Genomic DNA, 22,500 nt, shown 5'->3' with positions numbered 1-22,500 from the left:
CACACACACACACCATGCACGCACACACACACACACACCATGCACGCACACACACACACACACCATGCACGCACACACACACACACACCATGCACGCACACACACACACACACACACACACACACCATGCACGCACACACACGCACAAGCACACACATTATATATCTCTTCAGCATGCTGCATGCTGCAGAGAGTACCATTGACTTAAATGGGCCTTCCCAACGTTCAGAGGTCCGATACGTCTTTATATTGATCACTGCAAAGAATGATGCCCACTGTCAATGGCATTTGAGCTTCTGATCGACATCTTTACATCAAGACTTTAGCCTGATCTGTGCTTCCAGAGCTTTACAGACAGCCTGGTTGAACTGTTCATGAATGCTGTGTGTTTCAGCTCACACCAAGAGCCATTGGTACCTATGGACTATTGATTGCTTGCGTTGTCATTGTCTGTCTCTTTGTGTTGAATCGCTTTAAGTAGCCACTGTGCTAGGGACTGCACTACATAAAGTAATTGACCTTACTTTAACCTACATCTTTTGTATCATTTAATTCATATCAATGGGACTATAATATGTTGCTCTGCAACATTTTTAGGAATATCAAATATTCTCTAACCATCGCTGTTTGGGTTAGTACGGCTTACAACACAACACTCCTTGTCATTTCTTGGAGAGTGCTGCTCTATACTGGCAGAGACTTTCTAATGAGGAGACACAGCAGACAGACACACACACACACACACATACATCACAAGACACAGACAACCATGTACACACCTCACATACACTCACACACACACACTCAATTGTTTATTGCAAATGTTCCCCATAACACATCATAGACATACCATACTCTCTCTCACACACACACACACACACACACACACACCTACACACCTACCTGATATATCCCACCTCCCTTGGGGGAGTCTTTACAGTTTGGAGTTTGTATGTGCGGTGGCTGAGCCCCTTATCAAATCGCTCTCAGAGAGCTCAGCACTCAGTACAGTATGAACCGTATTCTCCCCGCGCTGCCGACAAACTGCATTACGCCAGATTTGTGATGCGCCGCGCCGCGCCGCGCCGTACGGAGCAGTGCAGAGAGGGGGGATTAACCCGTCCACCTTGCCATAAACAACCCCACCACGCAATATTGCTCCTCGTCTCTCCACCTTTATGAGAATCCCTACCCTACCTGTCCCCACCCCAAGACCACAATCTGCCCCTGGTTGAAAATACAAAAATGTGCTGTGCGTGTCTGTGTGTGTGTGCGTGTGTGTGTGTGTGTGTGTGTGTGTGTGTGTGGAGAGCTTGGAGAGAATACAGAGGGATATCACACAAGCCTTTATATAGATATGTGTGTCTCTGTGTGTGTGTGAGAGAGAGAGAGAGAGTGTGTGTATGTGTGTGTGCGTGCGTCTGTGCGTCTGTGTGTGTGTGCACTACAATCCTTTCCGCAGGAGTAAGAAACTAGCTGCCTAGCAACGAGATGACTTTGAGAGGCTGAACTTGCCCTGGCACAACTGTGAGAGCTCTGCGCTACGACTACAGCGCTAACATTATTCTCCAAGCCTAGGTGAGCCTGGCCATCTGCATCACTGATTGGTATAAAGAAGTTAACATCTACCTCAAATCATACACACCTCAAAATGTCATGTTGTTTTACACACTACAAGCTAAACACGTGTTAGCGCCAACTCGTGAGAGGGCTTTATTTTAGCTGAAGGGCCTATTTTGGCAATAATGGGCTTTGCATATTTAGACGTTGTTATGCTTGCAGCTTGTTTTACTCAGGGACTGTGAAAAGGGGTGGTGTTGGGTGGTGGTGGCGGGGAAGGAGGTTGGCATGCTGTTGCGCCTACAGAAAGAGCAGATGCTCCCCAGAGATGAGCACACCACATTAGCACAACAGTATCCGCAGGTGTGAATGCCCATTGTGCCACAGTGCCACGCATCCAAAAATCTTAACACCCATTGCCCACGCAGCAGACAGAGAGAGAGAGAGAGAAAGAGATACAGAGAGAGAGAGAGAGAGAGCCATACGCTGCCAATTTACAAATGCAGGGCCGGAACCCGAGGATTTGGGGTGTAAATACAATTTCAATCTGAATGTCAAAAAGACCCTCAACGCAACACTTTGAAGTGCAGGGCCCCCTTTGTAACGGCTGCCAAAAATAGCTTGGCAAACGAGCGGCTTTAGCGTCTTTATTGGCACACGTTCCCATTGTTTCACTGATACAACAGCATGCTAATCCCTCCTGAGCGCGCGTGTGCACAGCTGCACGCTAAATAATGTAACCCTTTCTCCTGTCCTCTCCAGCGCCGCGTGAAGAAAAAAGAATCGTGATCTTGAAGCAAGACTTTCCTTTTCCGGAGGCTTCCGGGATTCCGTATGGGAATAACCGACAATCCCTTAATGAAGCAATATCGAGGTATCGGAATATTGTTATTAACTGCTGGACATGGGAGAGAGAGAGAGAGAGAGAGAGAGAGAAATCTGACATCCCTAAAAAGGGATTCATTAGCATTCCCAGATAAGAGTGAAGTGATGGGGTGGAGATGGGGTGGACAAGGCTGTGGGGGCAGAGTCAGTCCCTCTGAGGAGATGAGATCTCCGTTAGCCTCTCTGGCACGTCTCAAGTCCAGTCTCCAAAGTGAAGGAAAACCCTCTGTAGGATTCCGGCATTCCCACCAATCAAAGTGAGTTGGCGTGGGAATCAGTGGTGTCTCTCTGCGGTATCTCTATAGGCTGCTATGGACGTGGGTGGACTTTAGAAGCTATGAACTATGAAGAAGCTATGAACTATGTCCTCAGTGGAGTCTCCCAACAAGAAAGTTGAGATGAAAGAGGCTCAGAAGAAACTTTTTAACAGGGTAGTTGAAAAAATAATCACATGGTTCTGTGAAGGGGATGATTGATGGCTCACAGGAAGAGCCCCTCTGTTCTAGGTGCCTTGAAAAACACAATATGTCCAAACAAATCAGAAATCTACCAGAGAAGCACAATTGTTATCCATTTGCACAGATCAGCAACATAGTATTTTACAGTTTGTCTCCAGTATACACTTCATTATATGTCTATTCAGTTTGGTTTATTGTGTGTGTGTGTGTGTGTGTGTGTGTGTGTGTGTGTGTGTGTGCGCGCTCATGTTGGATTCTCAAAGAGCACAAACCAAACCAAATATCTCTGACTCTGGACGAGAGTCTATGAGTCAGGTGATGGTGGGTCAGTCCCTCACTGGTTCAGTCCACTGCCCCCCTCTCTGACTCGCTGACATTTCCAGCGGTGCCCTGGGGTGATCTCTGAAGGTAAAGGGAGTGGGAGGATGCAAACCCGTCCTCAGTATCATGCTGGGGGTCACTCCAGGACGTGGAGTCTCGCTGTCCTTTTGGTCTTCTCTCTGCTGACGTGACCCCAGCGGACAATTGCATCCTCCGCATCCTTAGTGGTCAGTAGGTGAAGGTGGCCATGTCATTTTCCGCCCCCCCCCCATTTTTTCCATTCAGGTTGAATGGATCCTTATGTAAGGAGTCTCTGTGCATGACACTCTATGGCGAGTGCGCTGCTCAGATGAGGGTCTGTCACCAGTGCGAGAGCCTCCACGCCGGGGGGTTGTGCCAGCCAAAATTGGGCAGGGGTTGGCCACCCAGCAGCAGGGAGAGATGAAACAGTTTGTCTTCCTAATTGGACAGGGTAAGGGCAGCATCTGACCCCAAACATCGACCAGTTAATTACCAACTTCAGCTGACCCCTCTCCATTCCCAGCAAGCAGAGAATGTGTGTGTGTGTGTGTGTGTTCCTTTCTGTTGTGCATCAAAACAATGTTTATCTTTGTGCTACAAACACCTTGCTCTACATGAAGAGACACACTACGGCCGTAACACTTTCCTTCAGCACAATACAAACCTAACCTGTGCTGTAAGCCAGTCTGAATACAGTTGAATAACTCAAAAGAATAGTGATGATTAAAATACGATAAAAAAAGATGATCAAAGCTGCAGGCAAAAATGGAGGCAAGCAACGTTCAATAGCCAGCGGAGCTCTGCATAAGTGGCCTTCATTTTGTTGCCTCAATTGAAGTAGGCTACCCTCACCCTTCGTAACAATGGCAGACAAAGCAGCAGCCCTTAGCTACAAGACACTACTCCTTAGTCACACCCACAAACATTCAACCAAACTCGGAGTGTTTACGTGAAGAGAGATTGTCGAGGATGAGACTGATCAATTACAGCTGCACATGACTCAAGTAATTAGACGGACAGGAATAATTTAGCGCGAGCGGCTTGAATATGCATTTTCCGTTGACAGCTCTGAAACCCTGTAATTACAAACTTTTTAATGAGCCGGTTCTCATTTCCCCTTGATTAAAATGAGGACCGAGCCTCTCCCAATGTATGTGAAGGCAGGGGGCCGATTAATAGACATCTGAGTTGCCAGTATTGGAAAGCATTTAAGGAGACATAATGAATCACTTTCATGCTGAGTGTAGCCTCATCATGCTGTCATTTAAGGCTGCCCTGTGTTTCCTTAAACACACACACACACACACAAGGACAACAATGGGGGGAGGGAGAAGTGTGATGGAGAGACAGAGATGAAGAAGTGAGGAGGGAGTGAAAATAGAGTGATATTAGAGTGATATTTAGACAGAAAGAAAATTGGGAGACAGAGAAAAAGAAAGATTGAGACAGTGGAGGAGGGGGTGGGGGACAGAGAGAGATGGAGAAAGAGAGAGGAACAGAAAAGAGCTCTGAGAAGTTCACTAAGCCTTTAAGCCTTTGGTGCAGGGTCACCACAGAGGAGGACCTTCAGCTGGAGAGTGTCGCCGCATATCAACTCTCGCACATTGGTGATCTCACAGAACTGACCAAAGGCATGGTACTCACACACACACACACACCCACATGCACACAAAATATATAGCCACTCAGACACACTTGTATGCAAACACACACACACACACAAACACACACTGGGAAAACAAATGTAGTTGGCTGACAACAGGAGCGTCACTAGACCTCATTCATTGGGATTCACTGGGGCACGTGCCTTAGTAAAAGTCTCCAGTGCCCCAGTACAATTCTAGCGCTTCTCTCGCTGGAAATGGCATTCATGAGCGCATCTCCGTGCCTGCTTTAGTCATGACTCGAGCCTGTCACTTACCAGCCAATAAAAAAAACAAGGAAAAAAGAAAGGGGCCATAATAGCCAATCAGGAAATAGCACCTCTGTAGCTGGGTAAGATGGAACGCAACAACCTATGAAAATCGTTCACATGATTCTTCCGAGTATTTCGTCCGCTGGAGCTCGTCATATCACTTTGAGCACAGAGTAAGTCGTCCCCTGTTTTAATGTTACAACAAATTCACAACTTGTTTGACAGAAAAAAATGACAAGTTGATCGCTGTTAGAGAATGTTGCCTACATAATTAGCATCTGTTTTTCAATGCTTAGCGTCGTAGCCTAAATTTAGCAACAGTTTACCAGCTTGCGCTCTCTCCCTCACACACACACTCACACCATGCGTAGGCTGCATGCACACATGCGGACAATTAATAATGATTTATACGTATACTGGAGAGAGAGCCCTGTAAAAGTAGCCTATACTGTTTGTGAAGCTGTCCTACTGTAAAACTAAACATAGCCTTCTGATAAACTATTCAGAGATGGACATCAGACAATTCTTCCTGAACAGAGGCAGAGGGAAAGGAACAGTGAGGAGAGATGAGGAGGACGAGGGAGGTGTGATAATTGCCCACATTAAAGGTAACATTTATGCTGGTAATAGCCAGTGCTGTGATTTGATCAATGGTTTAATGGCAAACTTAAATAAGTTTGCTGCATTTGTAAATGTAGCCTATAATAATTTACACAGAATCAGACTTCTGTGTAGATTATTAGGCTATATTTGCAAATTATCACCAAAAGTCAGTATGAAGGCTTTAGTAGGCTATTTAAGATACAAAGAACTGCAGTATTGCCAGGATGACTACAGGACCCTTGCCTGGGAGGGAAGTATATCTCAATTTTGACTAAAAATAAGCTTCCCTTGTGTAGGAAAGCCTATTAAATTCATACAGTGAGTATACTGTAGGCCTACTTATGCCTATGTGTTTGGATGTTGCTGCAGTGGCTGCTACAACAATTGAGGGAGAGAGTGCTGGAGGAGGAGGAGGAGGAGGAGAAGAAGGTCAAAAAGAAGAAGAGAGGGGAGAAAGAGCACAGGCTGGGCAGTCCAGTATGCAGGGGGAGGAGGAGAAGGAGGAGGAGAAGAGAGGGGAGAAAGAGCACAGGCTGGGCAGTCCAGAATGCAGGGGGAGGAGGAGGAGGAGGAGAAGAAGGTCGAAGAGAGGGGAGAAAGAGCACAGGCTGGGCAGTCCAGTATGCAGGGGGAGGAGGAGAAGGAGGAGGAGAAGAGAGGGGAGAAAGAGCACAGGCTGGGCAGTCCAGTACCAGGCAGGAGGAAGAGGAGGAGGAGAGAGACAGGCAAGAAATGGATGAGGACATGATGGGGGGCTAGATGTATGGGTTTATTTATTTCATATTGCGCGCACATTTAAATGTTTTTTTTTTATGTATTGGGTGTTGGGGGCCTGTGCCCCAGCAAAGCTCTAGGTCTAGAATCGGCCCTGGCTGACAACCCAGAAGTCTAGTCTTCAGGCAGACATTAGCACCACCACAGTGGCTGGATGTGGACAGCTGAAGACTGTCACATGCTTCTGGATAGCATGAATGAAAGCAGCAGAGTCTACGGAGCCTAGAAGACCAGGCACACAGGCCTTCTTTCACAAGAAAAACACAAAACAACAAAAACAACCAACACCAGAAACAATCCTGCCTGCGTTTCATTTGAAACATTTCTGTGGGCAGATGCACTAAAATTAAACCAACAGCTCAGAGGAGCCGGTTGAAAGGAAATTATTAACTGCTGCTCTTGCTGTTCACTTCACTCAGCCTGCTCTCTCTCGCTCTCTCGCTCTCTCCATCTCCCCCCCCTCTCTCTCTGTCTCTCTCTCTCTCATCCTCTGGCCCTGGTTGGCTGGTTCCGTCGCTAGCTGAATTCCACGCTGCAGACATCACAGCACAGCTGTGCTAATTGTTTATGCTTTGCTGTTGTGGCCCTCTCTGCTGACCGAGAAGCTCTTTGTCCAGCAGGAGAGACTCACTGGTCAGGGTGTGGCTCTCGGACAGGAGAGGAGAGGAGGAGAGAAGATGAGTGGAGCAGGAGATGATAGAGGAGCAGAGGAAAGGGTAGGATGAGAGAGAGCCGTCAGAGAAGAGATGGAGAAAACAGACAGAAGAGCAGAGGATGACAGAGTAGAGAGGAGAGAAGAAGAGCAGAGGATGACAGAGTAGAGAGGAGAGAAGAAGAGCAGAGGATGAGAGAGGAGAGAGGAGAGAAGAAGAGCAGAGGATGAGAGAGGAGAGAGGAGAGAAGAAGAGCAGAGGATGAGAGAGGAGAGAGGAAAGGAGAGCAGGAGGGGAGAAACATGGAGGAAAGAGGAACGACAACACTGGATGATAGAAAAGAGGGGAAGAGAAGAGAGAAGAGGTGACAGGGAAAAGAGGGAGGAGGGGAAGAGAGAGGAGAGGAAGAGAGGAGGAAGGAGGAAAGAAGGATGACAGAGGAGCTCAAAGATGGACAGAGCAGAGGTGGGAAAGAGAGAAGGGGGAATGAAAGGAAGAGGAGAGGAGAGGAGTGCTGGACATGTAGGGGCCCCATAAAAATAATACAATAAAATGGAGAAACATAAATCACATCCCACATAGATGTCAGCCTCTCTCTCTCTCTCTCTCTCTCTCTCTCTCTCTCTCTTTTCCTCTCTTTCTCTCCCTTTCTCTTTCTTTCATTCTCCCTCTCTGCCTTGCTCTGTTAAAGGTTGCCAGACTATCCCTTTGCTCAGGGCTAATTTATAACATGCCCTCTAAGATCTCCCCCACCGAGCTCTGCGTCTCCCCGAAGACCACAACCCCTGACCCGTGCCCCCTGCTCCTGACCACCTCAAATATAGCCAGCTCACTGGAACCAGCCATATCCGAGACTTGCACACACACCAAAAATGTCTCTTCTCCACCAACAGGGAATGGGCTCTATTCTGTTTCGTCCACCAAATTGTGTGCTGTTTTGAGGAGTGATTCAACTTCAGAACCTAAAAAAAAATCCCAGCTGGAACAAAAACATTTGTGTATGTTTTTTTTTCAGTGCAAACTGGAGAGGGCAGTGACATTCTACTATTTGGAGAGGAAGGTAATCAATGCGTTCCTCCATCTTGGTAGGATTGTTTACTTCAGTAGTGCACTGCTGAGGATGCATACTTGGTAGTATTGTTTACTTCAGTAGTGCACTGCTGAGGATGCATACTTGGTAGTATTGTTTACTTCAGTAGTGCACTGCTGAGGATGCATACTTGGTAGTATTGTTTACTTCAGTAGTGCACTGCTGAGGATGCATACTTGCTGGTTAGCAAGGTTCAAAGAATACTAATGGAACCAGTTCAAGAACCTGTTTCCTGTTGGTTGAAAAACTCTATAAACTTACAGACTCTTGGCCAGTAAAGGAAAAAACAGATCAGCTGTCAGAAATATACTGTATATATCTATAGAGAAAAAAAGTGACAAGAAATGCAAGCTGCTGCAAAAATGTAGCTGAGACGTAATTTGCACAAACCCACCAAATAACACCCTGACTTCAAAGTCTCCCATATCAGTTGCTTCCAGAATGCACAAAAGAATTGTATTTACATTCCTGTCCTCTGAAGTTTCCCCCCCCCCCCCCCCGTCACATTTCAGTGTCCATCCACTGTTATTAGAACTATATGGAAACCATAATGGCATTAGTGTCTCCTGTCTCCTGTGAGTGTCTTTGAAATATTTCTTTTTTTTCATTGAGCATAATTATTGTCTGATACAATGCCTCATCCGCTCCCTAGAATGTAATGGTCATTGGTGTCCACACATTAAAAGGCACTCAAAGATGAAGATGGAGAGAGTTGGACAGGGACCAGAAGAAAAGAGAGGCCATATCAGGAGATTTGATTTGACAGTAAAACGACATGTCTCTGGCTATAACAGCTCTCTCTCTCTCTCTCTCTCACTCGCTCTCTCTCTCTTTCTCATGCGCTCTTTTGCAAAAACTCTCTCCTTCTGTTTCTATCTCTTTCTCTCTCACTCTGTCAGAAGCACGTACACACACACACACACACACACACACACAAACACACAGACTGACATACAGTCATTAATGTAGCTCAGGCTGGTGTTGCTCAGCTGAAAGACCCTAGGCTATATATGGTGCATAGGCAGCGATCCTCACTCCTGACACTCTATATATCCGCACCCAGGATCTGAAACTGCCAGCCAGCAGCGCAGTGGGTCCCTCTATGACTCAGTGCAGACACACACACATACACACACACACAGTCACATCAACAAACACACACTCACCTACAAGCGCGCACACACACACACACACACACACACACACAAACACACACTCACATTTATTCAGATAGATTTACCCACACACTCAGTCACACCCACACCCACACTCTAACAAGCTAACTTTGGCAGCCGCCTGAAAGACAGGGTGAGAAAACTCGCATCTGATATAAATATAATTGGGCGGAGGAAAAGAAAAAAAGAAAAAGAAAAAAAAAATGGCTGTAGCAGGAGTGATGATAGCCTCGGCAGAGACAAGTGCAGCAAGATTGCCTGGCAGCAAGTCTAGCGGCGCAGACTGTCTCCCGGCAACAGGTTTCGCATGTGTCAATCTTGGTGCTAGCCACGTAGCCTACATGTAGCACATAGCGGCTGAGCCACAGAGAAACATATGGGAGCAAGTTAGCATATCAAGTTAGCATAAGCAACATTACTGCATAGCGTCAGTGCCAGAGAGAAACACATGGGAGCAATTTAGCATAGCAAGTTAGCATACGCGTTCTGTCTCTCCTTCAAAAAGGCGATTAATTGTTCTTTAGGCATGGATTCAGTGCGCCGGGGGCTGCTCTTGCAGAGGGATTAGTTGCGCAGCAAGAGACACAGCAACAGCCAAAGGCTGTGTGTTTGTGGGAGTGAAGCTGCAAACTAAACAGTTTTTGTAGAGAAAACACTCAGTGTGTCACGTTTGTTTGTTTGTTTGTTTGTTTGTTGAATTTAAGGCCATTACAGCAACTAAGGCTATTTAATTGCCAGATCATTGTGTGTTAGAGAAGCTTAAATATGTTTTTTAAAATCTATGCTAGTAAGAAATTCTAAAACCTTCAAAGGTGGGACCTTACTAAAAACATCAGCTATAGAACTTTGGTGATACAATTGTTGTCTTTTGGTTTTCAAGGCAGGGCAACAGATCAAAATATGTCTCACTGACAGGGGCATTTTGCAAAATTGGCATGATGGAGGATCTTCACCACTCAATAGAAAGCTATGAGTGAGTCTTGAGTGTCCTGTACGGCATCTGGTATAAACTATTTGGTCGTGTCTAGTTTGAAAAGGAAAAAAAAGTCTCTTCTTTACAGTAGGATGGGTTTCGTACAGCTTGTTGTTGGTACATTGGTCCCATTCAGATTGCCGGCAGTGTCATGTAGAGAATGGGAAATAGGGTGAGCTGAGCTGGACGGAACTGAGGGACGAGTCACAGGGACCGGTATCTCAAAATGATTGTGTTGAACTGCTGTGAAGGACAGTTCAGATGAGGTAGGCCTCCTCTGGCTTCAACACGTCCACTAGCTTGGCTAAAGCAACACTTACCTTTCTTTACAGGCCTTGATGTTATGGGTATTTAAATGAGCTTAGGGTTTTAAACGTTTCTTGGTGTTTTATGCCCCCAATGTTGTCTTCAAGGCAGTGCTACCTGGAAGGCACTAGGGTTAGCCATGGGTTAAGGTTTAGGATTAGGTGCCTTTAAGTCAGCGGTGGCAGCGCTGCCTGGAAGACGACGTTGGGGGCATAACCACCCCCAACACCATTGAGCGGTTTCAAACACAAGGAAGAGGCTACTCTCCTGCACCCAAATTCAGATGTCTGCATGGTTGCCTCTGAATGTATTTTGTCAACAGTGGAGTAAAAATACAGTCTAATCATAAACGTCTAACAGGAAGAACCAGAAAGAACCCACATGATGGACCTCTCCAGTAGATTTAGTAGCTCCAGGCCTGCTTTGTAATATCATTTGTAAACATGGTGACCTACTCCAGTTATACCTTGTGTTATTGATGTTCACAGTATACGCTATGACTGTGTTTTGAAACAAAAGCATCCAATCCATAATTTCTATGCGGGTGTATTGATTTCGAAAAAAGTATAAAGACCCCCCCCCCCCCCCTCTCTCTCTTATACACACACACACACACATACCCTTTTTAATTCTCTTTGCTCTCATGTCATGGAAATGCTCTTCTCCCTGGGGCCTTGCACGCTCTCTTAATGGGCAGATTCATCAAAGTCAGTCCTGTCTCGCTGCTCATTCAGGTTAATTGTGTTTCTTCATACTCCCTCTTGCTCCTCTTCCTCTCCTTCTCTCATCTTTCCCCCTCCCCCCCCTCTCTCTACCTCTCTCTCTCTCTCTCTCTCTACCTCTCTCTCTCTCAACCTTGCCTCTCTCTGTCTACCTCTCTCTCTCTCTCTCTCTCTACCTCTCTCTCTCTCTCAACCTTGCCTCTCTCTCTCTCTCTCTACCTCTCTCTCTCTCTCAACCTTGCCTCTCTCTCTCTACCTTGCCTCTCTCTCTCTCTCTCAACCTTGCCTCTCTCTCTCTACCTCTCTCTCTCTCTCTCTTAACCTTGCCTCTCTCTCTCTCTACCTCTCTCTCTCTCTACCTCTCTCTCTCTCTCAACCTTGCCTCTCTCTCTCTACCTCTCTCTCTCTCTCAACCTTGCCTCTCTCTCTCTCTCTACCTCTCTCTCTCTACCTCTCTCTCTCTCTCAACCTTGCCTCTCTCTCTCTACCTCTCTCTCTCTCTCAACCTTGCCTCTCTCTCTCTCTACCTCTCTCTCTCTCTACCTCTCTCTCTCTCTCTCAACCTTGCCTCTCTCTCTCTACCTCTCTCTCTCTCTCTACCTCTCTCTCTCTCTCAACCTTGCCTCTCTCTCTCTACCTCTCTCTCTCTCAACCTTGCCTCTCTCTCTCTTTCTCATTCATTCTCATTCTCCTTCTCCTTCTCTCCGAACGGCACAAGCATGTAAACGAGCACAAGCATGTTAACGAGCACAGAAGGTGTGCGCTCCTTGATTGCCCTCTAGAACATTCTTATGCCGGCTCGTAATTGTGTTTCAGAAACATGCAGGGCTTTCTGGGGAACCCCCGGGGGCTCACCTATGAGCACCGAAACACACCCACACACACACACACACACACACACCCACACACACACATCCACACACACACATCCACACACACGCACACACACACGCACAAACGCACGCACACACACACACACACACGCACACACATCCACACGCACACACATACATCCACACACACACACACACACACATACACACACACACATCCACACACATCCCACACACACACACACACACACATCCACACACGCACACCTCTTTTCTCTAGGTCACCTGAATTGCCAAGACCTGTAGGCCTAATATACTCAGATAAGCACAACAGACTATGCATTTACCTTCCTATCCCTCTCCCATCCAACTAGGAGTCCCTCTGCCAAATGCTGTTACCCAAGCCATCCGTGGCATCTGTTATTAACATTACAGTTTTTCTCGATCGTTTTGATATTTGTGTCAACTCTGACATCACATTCTCAAAACAGTAACTGTAACACCTGTGTCTGAAGAAAAACACTCTGGACAAAATGACACATTTTGCTTGCAAAAGGCTGTTACTCTCTCAAAACACTTAAAACATGCAGCAAAAGCAAATCTTGCCTTCAAACACTACAACTTGTTGCCAATTCAAAAACACTCTTTAATCAATCATTATACACTTGACAACAAAATGCAAAATCTAGTTCTCAAAATGAGCATTTTTGCTATGTCTGTTCCATTACTTTCTCATTTTTCTGGTATTAGAAAAAAAAAATGTAAAAACCAATGGGAAAAAACCAATAGAGTTTGGGGCTTTTGAATGACACCTGTGTTAACTGTTTTGCAAAAGGGTGTGAGAAATGTGTGAACCCAATGAAAATGTGTGAACACATTTGCAAGAGATGACTTCTGCTGTGCAAAGAAAGAAGTGGGTTCCAGTTTACTTAAGCAGGTAAAAGCAATCGAGAAAAACTGTAAAGTTGTGCCTTCTAAGCTCAGGAAACAACCCTAACATCCACTAACACATCCCTGTGCTACCCTAGTGAGTGCCCATTTGCCAAACATGTGTTGCTCTGTCACAACCCTCATTTCGCACTTCAATATAGCGTCACACTTGCCATGATTAGAAGAAGACAGTAAATGATTCCACGCCTTTACACCACCCTTCTCATTGCCAAATGCTGTTACCCAAGCCCTCTAGTACCAGTTTATAGACACTTAAATGTGCGTAGGCATATGCCTAATGTTTTCAGATGAAGATGGCAGAAGACATCACTATCCCTTTGGTGCCAAATGGTATTGCCCAGGCCCTGTGGTGCCAAATGGTATTGCCCAGGCCCTGTGGTGCTAAATGGTATTGCCCAGGCCCTGTGGTGCTAAATGGTATTGCCCAGGCCCTGTGGTGCTAAATGGTATTGCCCAGGCCCTGTGGTGCTAAATGGTATTGCCCAGGCCCTGTGGTGCTAAATGGTATTGCCCAAGCCCTGTGGTGCTAAATGGTATTGCCCAAGCCCTGTGGTGCTAAATGGTATTGCCCAGGCCCTGTGGTGCTAAATGGTATTGCCCAGGCCCTGTGGCCCCTGTACCATGCTGCTGGTGCCTGGCCAGGGGTGTAGCTGTGGTCATCTGGCTGGCGAGTCCCGAAGCTTGTGTGGTGTGTGGTGCTGTGTGGCATGAACCTGAACACTGACACCATCCTCCTCCTCTTCCTCCTTCTCCTCCTCCTCTTCCTCCTCCTCCTCCTCCTCCTCCTCCTCCTCCCCAGCCTCTGTCTCTGAGTCTGACAACTGTTATGTATCTACTTTCGCTCTCTCTTTCTCCCTTGTGCTCTGATTTCACCACCACACTTCACATACATACAGCACACTGCTTGCTACAGTAAGCCTCCTCTACATACTTGCTGCACACTGCCCCCCCCCCCCCCCCCCCCCCCCCCCCCCCACATACACAGCACATTGTCTTCAGGATCTTCTCCAACACACATCCTCTACATACTTACAGCACACTGCCCCCACCTACCCACCTACACACTACACACACACACAGTCACTGCCCCACTCCCCCTCCCGCCCACACACACATCTTCACTGTCATCACTCACATACATTACATACAGTACTCTGCTTGCAATAGTAAGTCCCTGCCCCCCCCCCCTACATACACAGCACATTATTTCATCAGGAAGCTTCTCCAACACACATCCCCAACATACTTACAGCACACTTAACCTTGCCTCTCTCTCTCTCTACCTCTCTCTCTCTCTACCTCTCTCTCTCTCTCAACCTTGCCTCTCTCTCTCTACCTCTCTCTCTCTCTCAACCTTGCCTCTCTCTCTCTCTACCTCTCTCTCTCTCTCTCAACCTTGCCTCTCTCTCTCTACCTCTCTCTCTCTCTCTACCTCTCTCTCTCTCTCAACCTTGCCTATCCTATCTCTCTTCTCCCTTCCTCTCTGATTGTCTCTTTCAAACCAAACACAAACACAAAGAGCATCCATTTTCCCTTAAGGGTCATCTTATGATGACTGGAAAAATAACCCCCCCCCCCCCCCTCCTTACTCTGAAGAATAATCCACTCTTCTCCCTGTCGCACAAGGATAAAAGCTGCAAAGCAATAGTTCAATCCCTGTCTCCCAAGGCCCTCATCATATCTTATCTTATCTTATCATAATCCCAGGAATCACTGGTGTGGTGACCTATCCGGGGACCTGAAACACATTAGAGTGATGCATTGCGCAATAACGCCCCAGCCACGGCAGAGCGGACACCTCTGCCGCCCTCTCCCCCTCGCTCTGGCTGCGCCACCACCACCACGGTCAATATTTACTCCACCGCCCACTAACCGGTTGCCATAACAGCCAAAGGTCAGCACCTCGAATTGGAGTGGTGTGAAGCACAAGAAGTCCCATATTAAATCAGCCTGAGGGGGGGGCAGGCACAAACAGTCGCTGAGTGACATGCCACATGGAGGTACTGCTCTGTGTGTGTGAGAGAATAAGTGCATGTGTGTGGATATAATACTGTGTTCAATGTGTTTGTGGGCTTCTGACACTTAAAAGAGTTAAAAGGGTGTCAAGAGCACAGTGTTGATTTGTTTGGATTGGGAGGAAGTAGTTTAGATATTACAATTCCTGTGTATATGCTGTTCCTGTGTTCCTGTGTAAATGCTGCCCTTGCAGAGTGATGATACCAATTAAATTACACAGAGGCCAATTAATCCTCGGTTTTAATTATGGTAGCCTATTTGGGGTAGAGTAATTCTCTGTTCCTATTCTCTGTTAAATAGGAAAACTAATATAAAGTAATATCTCTCTCTAACTCCCTCCATCCCTTTACCCCCCCCAGTCTTTCCATTTCATTACCTACTCCTACTAATCCATATTTCACTATCCACTCCTACCCATCCATTTTTCTGTTGCTCTGTCATTTCTTCTCACTTCCTCTCATTCTCTGTCAGTAAACCCCCACTCATTATCACCCAAAGCCTCCCCTGTAATAACCCTCTCCATCGCCCCGCTGACACCTGGCTAAAGTTACCGTCTCTCTCTCTTCATTAGGTCCAGAGGCCCACCGTGTCACCTCCCCCACTCTCCCTCTCCCTCCCCCCTTTTGTGGGGCTGCCGTGGCCTGCTGGTTAGGGGTTTCGGGCTTGCCGGTTCGATCCTCAACCAGTAGGAAAAATGTGGGCGGGGGAAGTGGTTTAGCACTGCTCTCCCATGCCCACATCTACGGCTGAAGTGCCCTTGAGCAAGGCACCTGACCCCTCACTGCTCCCCGAGCGCCGCTGTAGCAGGCAGCTCACTGCTCCGGCGGGTCACTGTGTGCTTCACCTCACTGTGTGTTCACTGTGTGCTGAGTGTGTTTCACTTATTCACGGATTGGGATAAATGCAGAGACCAAATTTCCCTCACGGGATCAAAAGAGTATATATACTTATCCTTATACTTTTGGGATCACATCACAAGGCTGCCTTTAGTATGCACTTCTGCATCATGTTTTATTGTGCATCATACAGTATGCTCCCTGCTCAGTGGTGGCCTCACCTTGGAGCACCAAAAGTGCTGCTCGTCGACTAACCACAGCTACAGCCATCCCTGAGGTGCTAAGCTGCCTTCAAAAGCAGCTTCCTCTGCAGATGGTTGGCAATATTGCTGACGGGCAGAGGAAAACCGAACACCTTTAACAATGAGACAGATACAGAGAGAGAGAGAGAGAGAGAGAGCGATACAGAGACAGACACAGAGAGAGAGAGAGAGAGAGAGAGTGATACAGAGAGAGAGAGAGAGAGTGATACAGAGAGAGAGAGAGAGAGAGAGCGCGATACAGAGACAGACACAGAGAGAGAGAGAGAGAGAGTGATACAGAGAGAGAGAGAGAGAGAGCGCGATACAGAGACAGACACAGAGAGAGAGAGAGAGATACAGAGAGAGAGAGAGAGATACAGAGAGAGAGAGAGGGCATACAGTATCACACGGGAGATCTCAGGAGTTGGTGGGCTCTATTAATGTGCTTCAGATGAGCAGAACTGGAGAGCACAAGAAAGGCAGGTGGAGAGTGCTGATGTGACACGGCACGGAGCAAAAAGGGAAAGGAACGAGGAAGGGGGAAAATTCCAGTGGAAGTTGGCAACTCTTTCAAAGAAACAAAGAAAGTCTAAATGTATGATGTTATCCTCTCTTTCTCCCCCATTTCTGTGCCTTCTTCAACGGCTTGTTTGTTCAGGAATTGGTTGCATTTGCGCTTTGGCAATACAGAGTGCTTCTGTCATGCCAATAAAGCTAATTTGAATTGCACTTTGAAAGTCTAAAGGACTGTGTCTGCCCCCTCCAGAGTCTAAAGGACTGTGTCTGAGCCCTCCAGAGAAAGGCACAACAAACAAGACCTTCTGGTAAGAAACTAGCCTAGCATGGAAACTAGCCTAGCATGGAAACCGCTTCTCATCTATTCCAGCAAAAGGGAAAAAAATACTCACTGTGTAATTCACACACATGCACTCTTTATACCCGTGTATATCAATCTACGCTGGGGGAGCTGTCAAATAAAACTGGTCAACTCCGGGCCATTGTACACTGAGTCCCTATTTATCATCTGAAATTGTCGCACGATTAAATATGACCTCAGGTTGTAAGAATCATGTTTGCACGCCGAATCGTCTGCCAAAAAAGTTGTTTCTTTTTACTGTACATCGGCGCAGTGTTAGTGAATGAGATACCCTACGGGAGTGTTTAGACAGGTTTAGTCCCAAACAAACATTAATCACTCGCCGGCCACTAATGCACCTGATGGAGAAAGCCGTGGTGCTGGTCTACACTCAGAGGAGAGCTGGTGGACAGGTGTGGAAAAAAGCAACACTAATGATTTTACAGTAGCACACGCTGTCTCCTGTTTTTTTTTTTAGCTGGCTCAACACAGCCAACGCTCAGAGGTCAGTGGCCTTATATCTCAGCAGCTTTTTGTTTCAGTGACCTCAAATGAACAAAGAAAAGGAAAATTACTTGTGCTAGTCGATAAAAAAGACCTCAGACAAGGGCCAGATCTCTACATCATTAGTTAATTTCTACCAATGCAATAAACAATCCAACTGAGCTACCTTCAACACTATTCAGAGATGACAAATCATACCACTGGCAGGTAATGGGTAGCAATAATATACAGAATACAGCATCAGGAAAATGTCATGTTGTTGTTGCTGGCAGCAGTGCAAACAAAAGGCATTTATCTGCATGTAGTGTATATCACAGTCAGGGAGAGGTACGGGATTTCAAACAGTGGTGGACTAAAGTGGACCACTCAATAACACCTTCATATTCTTTATAACATTCACTTCACAACATTCTCGCAGAGGTCAGTGCCACTGCCCTTTCCTACCGCTCGATGCCTTGAAGACAACGTTGGGGGCTTAAAACACCACGAAACGTTCCTACCTTCCTGTAGACGATCATGTTGGGGGAGTCTTCGTCTGGGTCGGTGGCTCCAGAGGCTCCAGTGACTCCAGGGGCCGGTGCGGCTCCAGTGAGCCCAGTCGTGGGCTGTTGCTCTGGGCTGGCCTCTGCCATGACTAGCCCTGGTTCTGCTCTGGTCTGCTGCAGACCTGCTGGCCTACCGTCTCTTTCTCTCCCTGGGGACAAACAGGGGAAGAAGGGGAGAGACAAGTATTTTATTCAGTGTGTGTGTGTGTGTGTGAGAGAGAGAGAGAGCGAGAGAGAGAGAGAGAGAGACAGAGCATACAAATGTGTGTGTGTGTGTGTGTGTGTGTCTGTCTGTGTGTGTGTGTCTGTCTGTGTGTGTGTGTGTGTGTCTGTGTGTGTGTCTGTCTGTGTGTGTGTGTGTGTGTGTGTGTCTGTCTGTCTGTCTGTGTGTGTGTGTGTGTGTGTGTGTGTCTCTGTGTCTCTCTCTCTCTCTCTCTCTCTCTCTTTGTGTCCCGTGCATGCATTGGGGTTTGGCAGTTCAAACAGTGTTAATATTCACAGAGGAGAGCCCTCTCCACAGAGACATGGGTAGAGCTTCACTCACGCATTCAGGCACTGGAAACGTGAAGCACCACAGAGAGAGAGAGAGAGAGAGAGAGAGAGAGAGAGAGAGAGACAGAGAGAGAGAGAGAGAGAGAGAGAAAGACAGAGAGAGGGAGAGAGAGAGAGAAAGACAGAGAGAGGGAGAGAGAGACAGACAGAAAGAGAGGGAGAGAGAGACAGAGAGAAAGACCAAGAGAGGGAGATAAATAAGTAACAAGCCTTGGATTTGCACAGCACACATTTCTGTTGTCTGAGAAAGACAGACAAGTGACACTTCAGTGGCTACACTTTCCACTGCCCTACAGAGCAAATCCAGCATCCCATGCAGACACCAGGGAGTCAAAAAAAGAAGCCTCAAATCCTCATTTTTTGTATTCACCCGCAACTGAAGCGATGTGTGTGTGTGTGTATCTGTTTGAGTGTGTGTGTGTCGTATGTGCGCGTGCGTGTGTGTGTGTGTGCGCGCGCGCGTGTGTGTGTATATAGAGTGTGTGTGTGTGTGTGTGTGTGTAATGGGTCTCAGGCGTCTCTGGACTGTGGTATCAGCTCAGCGGCACCAGTTTGCATTGCAGCCGGGCGTCTCCAGATTGTGTTTCTGACACCTGTCAACGCTGGTGACGGGCCGGGCGAGAAGAGAGAGGAGGAGGAGGAGGAGGAGGAGGAGGAGGGGGGTGAGATGAAGAGTAGTGAAGCAGTGGAGCAAAACAGCGTGACAGAGATAAGGAGGAAAAAGGGAAGGAGAGAGGGAGGAAAAAGGGAAGGAGAGAGGGAGAGAAATGGCAGTGGAGGAAAGAGGAGAGGGAATGAGAGAAGCAGCGAGAGAGAGGGATAGAGATATAGAGAGAGAGATAGATGGAGGGATGCAGAGAGAAAGACAGCCAGAGAGATGAAGAGGGTGTTACAGAGAGAGCATGGAAGAGCGGGAGAGCGAGGGACAGAGCAAAAAAGAGAGGAAGTCAGAGACTAAGAGGGTGTGAGAGAGAAAGAGAGAGAGAGAGAGGGAGTCAGAGAGAGAAAGGGAGTCGGAGAGACTAAGAGGGTATGAGAGAGAAAGAGAGAGAGAGGAAGAGAGAGAGAGGAAGTCAGAGACCAAGAGGGTGTGAGAGAGAAAGAGAGAGAGGGAGTCAGAGAGAGAAAGAGGGTGTGTGAGAGAGAGAGGAAAAAAGAGAGAGGGAATCAGAGAGAGAAAGAGGGTGAGAGAGAGAGAGAGAGAAAGAGAGAGGAAGAGAGAGAGAGGGAGTCAGAGAGACTAAGAGGGCGTGTGAGAGAGAGAGAGAGAAAGAGAGAGAGAGGAAGAGTGAGAGAGGGAGTCAGAGAGACTAAGAGGGTGTGTGAGAGAGAGAGAGAGAACGAGGGATAGAGAAAGTGGGGGGAAGGGGGCAGAGAGGGAAATCCAGTAGGTTCTGAAGGACAAACTCAAGTGAAGACGGAGTAAGAGACGAGAAATAGAAATAGACTGAGTGTGTAAAGAAAGGGCTCGCTAAGCAGAAAAAAAATGAAAGCGAAACATATCTAGAGAGTGTGAGACAGCGAAGGAACAATTCCCCATGGCCTTCAGCGAGCACTAATGGACAGGGCTTCTAGAGAAGAGAGGAGTTAGCCAGGGAGCTCTGTCCGACTAGGAAGGGCCAGGGAGCTCTGTCCAGATCAACACACCTGAGAGCAGAGACCAAAAACAGCACGAGCCGCTAGCCAAATCCTGGTAGTCTATGAATGCGGCTGGTAGATTTCAGACACAAAATGATGATTTATAATCTAGTGAATCTTGAGTGTCTAGTGAACTTGACCATTTGTCTGTCAGTGGGTGGCAGATATTCACATTTGAAAAGGTTAATTTCCAGCTCTGCTTATAGTACGAGACACTTTTTGGAGCCAGCCATGGGGTCGAGTTGGCTTCTGTAGGTCGGGGCTCCACATCACTGGACCACACATACACATACTGTACACACGCAAGCACACACACATACACATACACACACACACTGCAAAAATCCTAGAATTCAAAATCTAAGTGAGATAAATAAGCTTAAATCAAGTGAATATGTATTTATTTTTCTAACATTTGCTTATGAACAGACATTTTTGCACTTTTTTTCCCTTGTACTGAGTGAAAATCTTCTTGTTCTATTGGCAAATCTTGCCAGATAATTATGCTTATTTTAAGTAGTATTTCTTCAAAACAAGAAACTTTCACTTGCCAGATTTGCCAACAGAACAAGAAGATTTTCACTTATAACAAGGTCAAAACGGTGCAAAAAAGTGCAAAACGCTCTTGTAAGCAAATGTTAGAAAAATAAGTTGATATTCCCTTGATTTAAGCTTATTTATCTCACTTAGCTTTTGAATGCTAGGATTTTTTGCAGTGCGCAAGCACGCACACATACACACACGCACACACACACACACACACACACACACACACACACACACACACACACTACTCTTTGTGCTACTGTCACCAGCTGTCTTACTGACAGGCAGTAATAGAGGGTGGATGGAGAAGGATGTGGAACTGGACACTCAGGGAAGAGTCATTGCCAGTGTGTGTGTGCGTGTGTGTGTGTGTGTGCGTGTCTGCGTGTGTGCGTGCGTGCGTATGTGTGCGTGCGTGCGTGCGTGCGTGTGCGTGTGTGTGTGTGTGTGTGTGTGTGTGTGTGTGCTGTAAAAGAAGACTTGCCATGTTTGGGTCTGTCAAACACCAGCAGGCTGGGGAAGTGGGCTGATGTGAGAAGCTAAGTGTTTCTGAGGCAGAGCTCCGAACCGGTTCAAGGAACGAAAACGAAAAACGAAAACGAACGAAATTTTACGGAATTTTACGAGGAGCGGAAACAGAAACGAAAACAAAATGGTCTTCAACTGTTCCGGAACAGAAACGTTATTCTGAAATCCATAAAACCGGTTAATAACGTTTTTTTTTTCGTTCTCTATATAACAGCCTAATAATTTGATTTCTGCAGTTTGAAAAAAAAAAAAAAAACGAATAAATGGACCTTTGGTCCAAATGTGTATATTTTGTCTTGCTGTTGTAATGTAACCTATCCGTCTGCCACTTCGGATCTTAGGCCAGCTCGTAGCGTAGGCTACTGAAACTGATTTGGAAATTGTTTGTAGCGTATGCGTAATAGCCTATTTTGCCTGTCCACGCCTTGTCATTTTAAAGTCGGGATTTGAAATGTTTGCGCAATTATAGCCTATTCTAAGTAGAAGAGTTAAACGGGAAATTTGAGATAGGCCTTGTCAGCAACAGACAGGTTCGTTTATAAACAGGGTTGGAATTATAGCGCAAGCCTTTGAAGATCTCCATATGGATAAAACTTAGGCTACAACCAGGTAAGGAGTTTAGCACGTATCCAGAAATATTTTTGATAAGAAATTATTTATAGGCATAGGTTAGGCCTACAGTAAGTCTGTAGGCTATGGGATGGATAGCCCATCTGAATGTTTTTGGATGCCGCCTGTGATTTATTATTTTTGGGCATAGCTACGGTATAGGCTAAATCAAGGGGAAATAATGAGTACGTCTATTCTAAGGTAAAGTCCACCAAAATAGACTTGATAGGCCCGCCAAACACTGCCGGAACTTTAAGAACGAACGATATTTTGCGTTCCGAACCGGTTCAGGACCAATATGTTGGTGGCAGAACTCATGCAAGAACGAAAACGTTAAACATAGGCCTACCTGAACCGTTCGGAACGGAACGTTTGAAAAATAATTTCG

At 46.6% G+C, this 22,500-nt stretch overlaps 1 protein-coding gene across 1 annotated transcript in view; it reads right to left on the bottom strand.

The window, feature by feature from the left end:
• The window catches only part of LOC121711353 (regulator of G-protein signaling 6-like), a 99,122-nt gene that overhangs the window by 74,213 nt on the left and 2,409 nt on the right, over positions 1 to 22,500 (bottom strand). The window contains exon 2 of the mRNA XM_042094880.1: positions 18,195 to 18,388. Coding sequence (XP_041950814.1) covers positions 18,195 to 18,326 — 132 coding nt within the window. The 5' untranslated portion in view covers positions 18,327 to 18,388. The remainder of the gene's footprint in view (positions 1 to 18,194; positions 18,389 to 22,500) is intronic.

The sequence above is a fragment of the Alosa sapidissima genome, chromosome 6 (assembly GCF_018492685.1).
Source record: "Alosa sapidissima isolate fAloSap1 chromosome 6, fAloSap1.pri, whole genome shotgun sequence".
Classification (NCBI taxonomy): domain Eukaryota; kingdom Metazoa; phylum Chordata; class Actinopteri; order Clupeiformes; family Clupeidae; genus Alosa; species Alosa sapidissima.
This window is presented reverse-complemented; position numbering and strand designations above follow the sequence as displayed.